Source organism: Centruroides vittatus, unplaced genomic scaffold (genome assembly GCF_030686945.1).
Source record: "Centruroides vittatus isolate TY-2023 unplaced genomic scaffold, ASM3068694v2 contig_397, whole genome shotgun sequence".
Lineage (NCBI taxonomy): Eukaryota > Metazoa > Arthropoda > Arachnida > Scorpiones > Buthidae > Centruroides > Centruroides vittatus.
Window position 1 is genome coordinate 836,428 of NW_027122212.1, and position 12,527 is coordinate 848,954.

The 12,527-nt window shown below is 31.2% G+C and overlaps 1 protein-coding gene across 1 annotated transcript in view; it reads right to left on the reverse strand.

Moving 5' to 3' along the window:
• The window catches only part of ND-MLRQ (NADH dehydrogenase (ubiquinone) MLRQ subunit), a 31,111-nt gene that overhangs the window by 2,381 nt on the left and 16,203 nt on the right, over nt 1–12,527 (reverse strand). The window contains exon 3 of the mRNA XM_067271410.1: nt 5,186–5,243. Coding sequence (XP_067127511.1) covers nt 5,186–5,243 — 58 coding nt within the window. The remainder of the gene's footprint in view (nt 1–5,185; nt 5,244–12,527) is intronic.

A 12,527-nucleotide genomic window follows, 5' to 3' on the forward strand; every position in this document is an offset into this window, starting at 1 on the left:
AAATACATTTTATAGAGAATTAATATAGCATTAAATACTAAAAGCAATAAGAAATTAACATAAAGATAAAAGCATTAAGATTAAAGATATGATAATTAGCATTAAGATGAAAGCAATGAAATTGTTTGGCTAGCTACATGGGGTAATGTCTTGTCTTGTAGAAGCAGTTGGACATGAGCTTCTAGCTTATATCGGCCTGTGGTAAAGTGTGATGTAATTGTCATGTAATAGTAGTTGTATGCGTTTATGATGATCGTATCGAGGGGAATAATGCCTTCCAGGAAATCTGTTTAAGGGTAATTGGCTCCTATTCAGGCGTTACAGATGTGGAGAAAACCCGGAAAACTTCACATGGCCAGTCAGTCCTAGCGAAGCATGAACCCATGACCGAACTCCCAGTGTTCAGGGAACGGAACCATTGGACAATGGTGAGCTGTCGCAGGGTAATGTTCACACAACGAGAAACAATGCCATACTGTGCCGGAAAATGCGTGGGTCGCCCTTCATTTTCACAAAATTAGCAGCGAGGTCACTTGAGCACACCGATGAAATCCGAGACAAATTTTCCATGAAAAAAATCAACGAAAACCAAGGTATTACTGTAATTGCCATGTCTTTCTGGTATGCCTTGTATATCTCCAATTTTTCCAAGTGCTTGAGATAGTTGATGTGTCTGGTTGTAACCTGACAATGATTGCTAAAAGCAGTCAAAAACATTAGGTTCTCATTAAATTTTATTTTCTTTTGCTGGATTTTTGGTTTTTTGTATGTGTTATACTTTGGTTTTATTCAGTATCTGTTCTACAGATGTGAACAATATGTAAAATTTCTGTAATATATTTCTGTAGTGTTTATACACAAGATTTAAGAAATGTCTTAATTTGAAAAACTGTTCACTTGAAAAGTTTGCTTCAGTTATATTGAAATTTTCAATGAACTGTAAGTGAAGTTCCAAAACTGTAAATTTTGTAATTGTCTATTTAATTTAGTTAAAGTTACTGTTAGCTTAACTTTAAATTGCTGTTTTTAGAAGATTCCTTATACCAATCATTACAATTTCATCTATTAATTTAATAGATACATTTGACCCATAATATAACAGCAATTCTCCTGCTTTTTTAAAACCAAAATGGACTTGTAGACAAATGTGACAGAAATAAAAAAAACATCTCAACATTTTCAGAAGTTTCTGCTGTATGTGAACACAAAATAAAGCAAGTTTCTTCCTTTTACAAGCTGAAAAATCTATTCAAATCTCTTGTGATGATGATTACAAGAAATTTCAATCACTCTAGTCACAAGATTCTCTTGATTTGAAAATATCTCAATTTGAAATCACTTATTTAAGTTTACTATTGATAGTTTTTAACATATTTCAGCTTGCTTAGCATTAAGCTGTTGTTGATCAAATTGACTAAAATTTGTATACTGGCATGTCATTACATCTGAATCATGCATCTGATGTCTGTCATGCTTATAAATTGTTTCTTCAATGTCAAACATGATAGTTAACTAAATAATTTCCTGAAATCCATTATCTTAGAAATGAAATAAATATTGATAGATTTAATTCCATTCCTAATGCTTTCTGTCTTGCTTTCCATTTCAATAGTTGTTGAAATTCCTGTCTTTGACAAGTTATAACTAATGTGAACTAACAATAGAAGTATAACACATATAGCTTTCTGTTCACATCTTTAAAGTTCCATCTTAGGCCGAGACTCCACTAGCATAAAAATGAATGTGAAACCATTTACTGTAATTATTTTTAATCACGTGACCATATTTTATGTCAAAGCAGGGCTTAAAACGAACTGTAAAGCAAATTGAGCAGTGTTCAACTTTCAATGTGATTATATCCATAAAACAATACCATCAACCAATCAGTTAAAAGGAAGGTCAACTCATATCATGAAAAAATTGCAGGAAATAAGCTTTTATGCACATTTGCTCTATTCTATCTCTTGGTTTCACCATTTTGATGCTTGTGGAGTTTTTTAGTTTTAATTATCTCCATTAATTTGCATGCAAAAAAATGTTTACTTTCAACTCTTGGTGGCATTACCATCACCATAAAAACTTCACTAGTGGAAATGAATCTCCACTGCAATCCAAGTGCAAGTCCAAATAAGTCCCTTTAATTAAAAATAATTATGGTGAGAGTTTTCACACTTGTTTTTATGCTAATGGAATTTTGGCCTAGATAGAATATCTTGTGAGAAAAATTTGATAGTACTTCTGAAATAAATTTATTTTTCAGTTTTCACAAATTTTCTTCTTAGGAAGATTCTGCTTCTTGCAAATTTTACCATACAAAGAGAAAAACCAGGCACCCCTGGACTTTATCTGAGCCTTGAGAGACAGACTATCTGAAAGTTTATCTGAAAGTTAAAACTTGAAATGATACACCAGAATTAAAGTCTGTTGGAAGTTCTGACAAAAATAAACAGGGGAGACAAAGGCAATCCAGAATTAAAGCTTTAAGATTGGAAATATGGAATGTTAGTCCCTTTTCTGATCTCGGAAAATGGTTAACGTGACCGAAAAGATAGAATACTAGAATCCCATACTAGTTCAATAATCTTGGAATTTTTCAAATTGACTTCAAAACTTATTCTTTGAAACAAAGTATGGAAATCAATTTGAAACATTCAAAGATTATTGAACCAAAATAATCTTGGGTTAGTTGTAGTTTGGGACCTAAATCAACTAAAATTCCAAGAAGAGCTAAAAATTTATAAATTGGCACTTTAGAGCAAATCAGTGACTTTCAAGAATATTTGGACAGTCTCCCTTGCCTAGAGGCAATAATCATAATATTGCAACAACCATAATATGGGTACGTTCGTTAAGTCAAACGAGTTAAATGAGAATGACGTCAATCTTATTCTTGTTTCGTTAGACTTTTCGAACGATTCGTTATAACTAAATGGCTGTTTCTAAAATCGAAGATATGAATGTTGCTAGTGCAGCCTTATCCAAAATATTTTTCTTAGGTTGCTTCGGATGGACAGTTATTTCAATCATTTCACTTTTTAATTCACAATTTAAACACTTGAGTAGATCTAGAAACATCGATATCGTCGGGTGCCATTTTCTTAACAAAGTAAATTAACTCTTTCCTTCGTGAGCTTCGTTAGGGTTTCGTTCGATATGTCATCACCGCAGACCATGCGCACTGAGCGAGACTACTACTTTTCGAATGATTTGTTACTAATGCGTTTAACTGGTTCAACTTAACGAACGTACCCTATGTCTCCCTTGCCTAGAGGCAAGGGAGACATATTATGGTTTAAAGTGCAGTGATAACACCTAATGTAGTGTCTTTGCTTTTCTTCTTTACACCTTTGATCTTACATTAAAAAATGTGAACACATTTTAATAATAATATAGTTGTTTCTTTGATGTGATTGTAAAAGCAGCATGAGATCATTCAAGCCACAATCAATCGTAACAGTATTCAAAAATATTTAAAAAATTGTAATGTGAACTTTGGTCTTGTTCTACCTAGCTTAAAAATGGTCAATAAAATTGGCTGAAAATATTAGCTTAACTAAATAGTTCAAAAATTCTAATGCATAGAAGTACTACAATAGTGTCTTCTTTATTTTGAAACATCCTTTAAACACTTTGGGAACAAACAGTCCTTATGGCAGAGTCGACCTTCCTTGATAGGCTACTTTTCCTGCCTCAATATGTAAAAACGGCAGTAAAAATATTCCCAAGCTTTGGCACAATCACATAAAATTAATTTACAATTAAACATTAGTTAAAATGATTAATTAAAAATGCCAGGATGATAATTAATATATTACAAAATTCTAATGCATATAAGTACCACAACAGTGTTTCTTTATTTCAAATTTTACTACTGATTTTACATATTGAGGTAGGGAAAATAGCCTATAAAGGAAGGTCAACTCTACCATAAAAACTGTTTGTTCCCAAAGTGTGCAAAGGACATTTTGAAATAAAAACAACACTGTTGTGGTACTTCTATGTATTAGAATTTTGTAATATATTAATTATTGTCCTGGCATTTTTAATTAATTATTTTAATTAATGTTTAATTGTAAATAAAATTATTGCTGGTTTTAAAAGGTCATTGTTAATGTATTTACTAACAAAATAGAAAACAACTTGAAAACTAAAAAGAAAAAGACCAGGTAATAATAGTGGGAGATATGAATGCTAAAAGTAGAAAGAGAATGGCAAGATATAATAATAAACTGATGAGAGAGTAGGGTAGAGACAAAAGGGAAGAACAATAAATCAGATAATTATACATTTAATTAAAGAATATATAAATACAGTAAAAAACACAAACCTTTCTTAGCATAGATTGTGGTAATAATCATAATTTATTGGTATCATCATTAAAAATAAAAGTTTAAAATCCAAATAATGGTGCAAGAAGGCAATAAAACAAAGATGTACATTTATAGCAATATTGTTCAAATACAGTAGTGTATATAATAATTGATATACAGTGCTGTATTCCATATTTAAGTGACAGTATTTTTTTAAAACTGAATAAAATTAAGTTATGGTTATTATAAAAATCACAATAAATAAGATCTAACCAGATAATAAGAAACAGAATAAACAGAGCACCTTGCAACTCCAGCAGTAACTTTAATAAATTGGATGTATTAAATTTACTGCTGAGTTACAAGATGCTCTATTTATTTTATTATAAAAATCTTATTCTGCTAAAAAAAAAGACAACAACAATTATTTACATAAATATCTGCTTAAAGTTTACTGAATTTATGTACTATATTTCAAGGCATATAAAGACACCCCATTTCAGCACAGAATATTTAGGAAAAATAGTATTTTGTGTATTTAAGCTATTCCATGTCTTTGACAGTCTGTCCCAAAATTTTTTGACTATTCCAGTTATAAAATAATAATGGCATCTTCAAACAATAGCATTTTTATTCAGGAAATGGGCTAGATAGTGATTATCTGTAGACTACCTAGTTGGTTGGGGAATTCATTAGCCTATGGCATATCACAACTTCACATACAAGATGTTGGATAATTTTTTTCAGCCTTTTTTTTAGACAAAACTTACATCTTATATGCCATAAAATACAGTAAATATATACTGAAATGTATACTTATGTTAAATTTATAATATGTGTTCATTATGTAACTATGAAAAATATTTCAAAACTACCTTATATTGTTTTCCCTCATAATGTTGCCATGGTTCAGGATTATTTTTTCTGTCCCAGCTGAAATTCAAAATATTTCAATTCACTATATTATTTTTTATAGACAATTTCATTAATTCAATCAAATAAATATTTTAACTACAAACACATCTAAAACAAAATAATAATTAAAAAAATCATTAAAAATTCTAAGTACATCTTCAGCATTAACTTTACACACAGAACAAACATTTTTCGATCAATTTACAGGTTTGCTTCAGGTTAAGAATGTTTCCAAAGATGGAGTTATGTTGAGGCATGTAAATTGGGCTGAAAATGTTCTCTGTGTAAAGTTAATGCTGGAAATGTATGAAAGGTGTATTTGTATAATTTTATTCAGAAATTCCAGTTTTTAAAAATAACTGTACTTAAAAATTCTAAGACAATCTTTTTAATTCTCTCTGGGCTAGGTCCTGAGTTGATAGTGGACAAAAAGTTGTAATGCATTCTAAGAAACCTGATTTTTCTTGGGCTTAACATTCTATCCATATCAGTTCATTTACCACAGTATTAGTTCAGCTGCAATTTGAAAAAATTGTAGACCTATAAATTCCCACTGTCATCTGTCTGTCTTTCCTTAATCTCAAGAACAGAGTTAGATACATGAAAGTCAAGACCAGATATGGAAAGCTTAGTGGTATGAGGGTCTGATTAACTACATATAAACTTCCACTGCAAACTGGAAGTCACATTATTTCAATTCAAAACTTTCCACTGAAAGGAGACTGACTGGCACAACTCCATTGCTAATGGATAGGTTGTACAGTGGCAAGCCACTACAGTATTAATTTGAGGTGGAGAGCATATGAAGCGTGCAATGCCATAAGGTTGTAAATGCCAAAAAACAAATTTTTCAGGAGAGAGAAAAAACACTTTTTCTAATGAACAAACTTTAATCAAATGCTAGAAAAATTATTTTAACAATTTATAGTTTGGAATAAAACATTGGGTTTAATTTCAAACACCTACGAATAATAGTAAGGAAACAAAAAAAGTTTAAAAACAGGGTTAGAGCCATAACGTTGTAAATGCCAAAATTGTGCAAGTGCATAAAGTTGTAAATGCCAAAAACGATTGCAGTCATAAAATTAATGTTTCTACAGCTGAAAAACAGTTTTGAATACCAAAAACTTACATTTAAATTATTAAACACAATTTACAAATTCAATATCAATTTTAACATTAAAAACTGACAATAATCTATTAATGACTTGAACTGGGCTGTAATCTTTATCAATAAGGTATTAATTTAGTGTAATAAAAGTTAAAACGTATTTAAAAACTTCAAATTTGAAAGATTAATGGAAGTCCAAATATTATTTTGAAATATCAAATAATAAAGTGACAGGTTAACTATTAATAAACTGGCATTTAGTTATCCGGTTCTGCTAGCATCTCCTTGAAATAGGTTTGTGCTATTGGATTTAAAAATGGTATCATTTTACCAATGTCAGGTTTCTTCTTTTGAGGAATCCCAAAATGGGAGCGAGCAAGAGGAAGTGGAAGATTTTTGAAATCATCAATGCTAACTCCATCTTTCAGCACATTAAGCCCAGTGCACCATCTTGCTGCTTTTCCTCCATCTTTAGCAATCATAACTTTACCAAAGTTATTTGATGAGAGTCTAATTTGGGATGCTGTTGAGATTCCCAGGTCTTTTGTATTCAAAAATGCGTGGGCAATCGATTTAAAGTCATGAAATTTCTCAAATACGATGCAGGTAAAAGGGTTTTTGGTCCCTGCACTTTTAATGATGTCCACAAGATCCTTTAGTGTGTAGGCTTTGCATTTTTTCCTCCGTTTTTCAATTAGAGCAAAGTCTCGATCACAGCTGAGAAATGTGTGACCCTTTACAGGGTATTTGTGTGTTATTTCTGAAAATACATTATTGGCCAATAACACCAGATACATGGCTATCATGTATTGATTTTTGTTTTGACCAACACCATTGTCTGTCCACAAAGTCAGCTTCTTTCGGTCACCAATAGCAGCCTCAGTAGTAATATAATGGTATATACAGGATGATATTTCCAAAGACCCTCTTCCTCCAAAATTCTCACTCCACAAACACATGCATCCTTTCTCTTTAATTGAATCGTGAATTCCAAGGTTGTAGCATGCCAATTGTTGAGCATAATACATTTCAGTGTGTGTTAATTGTGGTATATACATTTGCTGCTGCAAGTCAAAAGATATAACATACGAATCTGAGGTTTTAGCATTTTTTGTGTCATCAGACATGTCTTTTGTGGTTACTTCAGCTCTGTAATGATGTAATTCCAGTTCTGTTTTTGCTGATGCATCACCAGCTTTTATTCGTACATCAAGGCGGTCACAAGTTGAGCAAGTGTCCATGCGAGGTCTTTGAAAAGACAGATTGAATTTGGTCAGGAAAATTTCATTGTACCATTGTCGAGTAACTGGGGCTTTGCTCCCAGCATACTGTTGACAATATTTCTCAAGGAAGGCTCTATACATTCTGCTAACATTGAGATCAGGTGATAAGTACATTTTATCTGTACTTTTGGCTCGAGCATAATGACTTTCTTCACTTGGAAAACTCTTAATGTGCTCAATTATTTTTTCCGTCCACAACTGCTTTTCAGTACATTTTCGCTGGCCTCCTCTTTGATCAGTAGCATCCATTTTTCCTTCCAAAATCTTTTCTCTAATCAACTGAATTCTTCTTGCAGTAACCCCGAATGTATTACACAAAGTCTTAAGACAAACTCTTATTTCACTTCCACCGGGAAGAAGCAAATGATAACTGAAAGAGTGTTGCCTTCTACTTCCAGAAGGATGGTGGTACTTCCCATATCGTCTCCTTTTTATCATCTGGGGATGAACAAGTCTTTGAAGATAACTCTGTTGCTTATTGTAGTCAGCCAGTTCATAAAATTGTTGGAAGAGTTCCTGACGGTAAGCCAACGTTACGTTTTTGCAAGCGAAGGAACACTTGCATGTCACCTGTAACGTAAACAAAAAGTTTGACAAACTTGTTGGAAACAGTCATATACAAGTTGTTCACCCATGCATAGACACAATAACTATCCATATCTTGCAAATCTCAAATCTACGTCTATATTTTTGAAGTATTAAGTCTTTTACTTACCCCTGTTGGTGGATCCTTTCTTGGATTAACTTTCTGTGATATGGGAGAAATGTACTCTAAGCCACTATTTTTTTGTTTCTTTCAAATGTTCTTCTTCCATTTTTCTGCACATTTCTTTCTTCTTTTAGGTATTTCATACTTTAAGGAATTCATTTCACTCGTAAAAAACTCACTGCGTTACAAATTGGAATAACAAAATGATGTAAAAGTAAACCGTAACATTTTACGCGCCAAAAGTCACGTGGCTTGCACTTTGGCGCTTAAAACGTTATGGCTTGCACATAACGTCATCTTCAAAATATAGCCACTTAGAGCGCCACAATTGCCACAATATTTTTTTGTAGGAAAAAACATTGCATTTAAAATTCATTTCTTCAATAAAACGAATTTTGAGAAAAATGGCATTTACAACCTTATGGCATTGCACGCTTCATATATTTTAAATTAAATAAATTAAAAATTGCAGTCTGGCATTGTGATGATATCACAATAAATAATTAGTCATTCAGTATAAATTCTAGTTAAGAATGGAGTGAGTTTTGTAAGGACTGAATTTACACCTTTGCTCTATTATTGTTTTTTAATTTTTTGCCAATATTTATTAATATTTTTGATTATTATTTCATATAATATATCCCAAAGCTTGAAGTTATATTAAATAAACCAACCAATGCTTAAATAATCAGGCTAATAAATGGCTATAATTAAATAATAAATATAAACGAATTTGGTAAAGTGGTAAGCATTTGGAACCATCTCATATCTAAATTAATAATTATAATTTTAATACTTTAATAAATAATTTAGAACAGTCTGGAAGAAAAACCCTAGATGGTTATATTGAAATTTAAATATGTCTGGAAGTGATGATTGGCTTGGGGTCTGGGTGGCGCAATTAGTAGCGCACCGCACGGCAAGCGGAGGCTGCAGGTTCAATCCCCGCCCCGGGTCAGTTATTTTCTTCCAGAATGTTCTAAATTATTTAAATTATTAAAATTATAATTATTAATTTAGATATGAGATGGTGCCTAATGCTTACCTCTTCACCAAATTCGTTTATATTTATTATTTAATTATAGCCATTTATTAGCCCGATTATTTAGTAGTTGGTTGGTTTATTTGATTATTTCATCATTCATTCTTTCATAATTTTTATATATTACCTTTTTAAATAAAACTTATGAATACTTTTTAATAATTTGCATCCTTCAATTATTATATATGGATATTTTGAAATTATTTTGATTTTTGTTTAGAGTTCTTTTACAATCTTATTTTTTTATTGTTTTGTTTTATCCACTAGAATTTGATTGTCTTTTTGTATATCTCATATTCATTGTTATATTTATTATTTTAAATAACAAAATGAATAATAATTGACTTTGTTTATTATTTCACTTTTTAAAAAATTTTATGGTGTATATTATTAGTAAACCTCACACCAACACACACCTGATCACTCAAATACAAATTTAACTGTTCCTAAAGAAGGCATCACTTGGGATCAATTAGAAAATCTGTTCCAACACCAGACAATGTCAAATAATTACCAGTGTAGGAGACAAATGAAAAATAACCAAGTTGAAAGAGTTAATTAAAGGATGCTGCATCTTATTTTGATTGGTTTTATTTTTAAATAAGGATGTAATGACCCAGTTTTATTACCACTAAATCTACTGTAATCATCAGATAATAGCCAATTTTTTCTTAAGTGCACTGGTTTCTGTAAATTAAGAAACAAATAGAAAAATTGTAATTATTCATCTAAAAATGGTGGAATCGGTATGAAATTTGGATATATCACCAAGAAAACAATGCAGAGTCAGAATATCATATGCAAATTAGTGATACTTATATCAGTTTATATAATTTAATTTACCAATATGCTGGAACAGTCGACAATTGACAGACACAAAAACACCTTACATACATACTCCAGCAACATTTAATAGAAATTATAAATTTTTCAGCCACATTGTGAGGCTTTCCTCAGGTAAAAACATCATTCCATAGATTCTCCGTTTTTGAATGTTCCATCTGTAAAATGGCTTTTTTATTAATACTTGAGGAAGGCCTCTCAAGGATGCAGCCATAATTTCTATTAAACTAGTAGTCTGAGACACCCCCTAGTGGGCATTCTAGCAGCAGCAGTGTCATTCCGTGATATAAATAATAAATTCCTATTACAAATAAAAATAATAATATACTAAATTTCTCATGGCATACCCTACTAAAACATAGTCAAAAACACAAAAAACTGCATCTAATAATAATATACCAAATTTATTGTTAATTTAAATAATTGCTAGGGATGTCCCTAGTGGCTGTTCTAGGCATTCTGCTGTTACAGATTCCAGATATACAAACACACAATCAATAGCTTATATTATTAGATGTTGCTGGAGTAAGTATGTAAAATGTTTTTGTGAAAGTGTCAGTTTATGTAAATGGATAGCAGCATAAACATAGACATTTCAAAGTGGGTCATGTTTTTGTGTTGGGACTATAAATGAAGAAATTGGATAGAGGCTTTTTGTAGTAATGGTGTCACAACATCATTTGTCAGGAGAACTTCATTGAAAGCTATTGGCTGACTGGAGGGAGGCCAGATATAGAAATGGAAAGATAACTAAATGTAAGTTGTTCTGTAGTCCACAGGCTACGGAAAAAAATTCAAAACACAGGATTGGCATCAGTCAAGGAAGGCCTAGAGCCACATCTGCTGCACAAGACTGATATCTGTAGTTACCTACACAGAGTAACAGAACTTCTATACCAGTGATTTTCAACCGGTGTGTCGTGGCACACTGCTTTGCTGTGAGATCATAGGTGTGCTGCAAAAATTTTTGAAGGTTATTAAATAAATTATTTTCAAAAGAAGCCAAAAGAACAGTAAGTGTACCAGTACATGTCATAAATAAAACTTCTTTAAATTGATTATACAAGTTTTTCATTGTTATAATAAATAAATGTATTGTAACAATTTTTGTTACACTGAAATTGAGAAATCTATCAAATCTATCAAAGATAGCAAATTCACCAACACCTTATTTGCTGAGAAAAACATATGTATATTAAGTATAGATAGCTGTTAAAGCCACATTAATTAAAACGTCTATCACATATATAAAGGGATTGCCGCAATTAATTTTGCACATTAACGCGTTCAGCCCTTAGCCCGAGATATCTCGGGCAAGTTGTATAGCGTTACAAAAAATGGGGTCCTTTAGGACCCCTAAAAAAATTTTTTTTTTTTTTTGATTTTTCGGATGTTTTCTGTCTCCAAATTTTTTGAAAAATTTTTACCCGCGCGAAAAAATTTTATTGCGAGTTTAATTAACCTTTAATGACACGCAATTAACGCTTAATGGTTTTTTTATGGGATTTTTTTATAAAACTTTATTCATCTTTCTAAAGTTCTAGTGCGTCGATTTTACTTCGGTAAAGTTATTTAAAGCTATTTTCTGATGTCAAAAACAGCATCCAATAGTTTTTTAATTTTTTTAATTAATAGATTTTATTATATATACGTTTAATTAAGTCGGGGGGTCGGAAATTTCAATTAAAATCGTAATTTTAAAAAAATATTTAGAAATATACCGCCATCTAGTATTCACCCTACTTTTTACCCTTCTCCTCCCGAGAGTTTCATGAGAATGTCCCGCGAAAGACGACACCAGCTGTTCTCAAGGTCATCCAGCTGTGTAAACAATGACACATCGGTGTCAAGTTTCGCGCTAAGGCGAGACAAAGGAAATTATACTTTGAAGCTTTTTCTTCAAAATTAACACATTTCTATAATTTTTTTTTCGTTTTTATGTTTAACTACATTAAAATTAAAAAGTATTTAATTCGCCGGAGTCCCAAGGAGTTAATCAAATCCCACATTAAGCAAGGATACCTGTATTGATGAAAATTCATTAAAACAAAATTTTCAAAACACAATTTTTTTAATATAGTAATTAAACATTAAAATTAAAATAATGATTATTTTCAGTGCTCATTTTTTGTTCATTACAATAGCAAAATTTCAGATGTGAAGAAAAATCTGTTACAGATATATCAAAATGCAAAATTCTGCAATTGAAATAACAATGATTAATTACATTGTAATAATGGAACCAATTAACAAGCAAAACACATTTTCACAGAAAGAACATTTTAGAAAAATACCATTGTAACAATCCACTTTG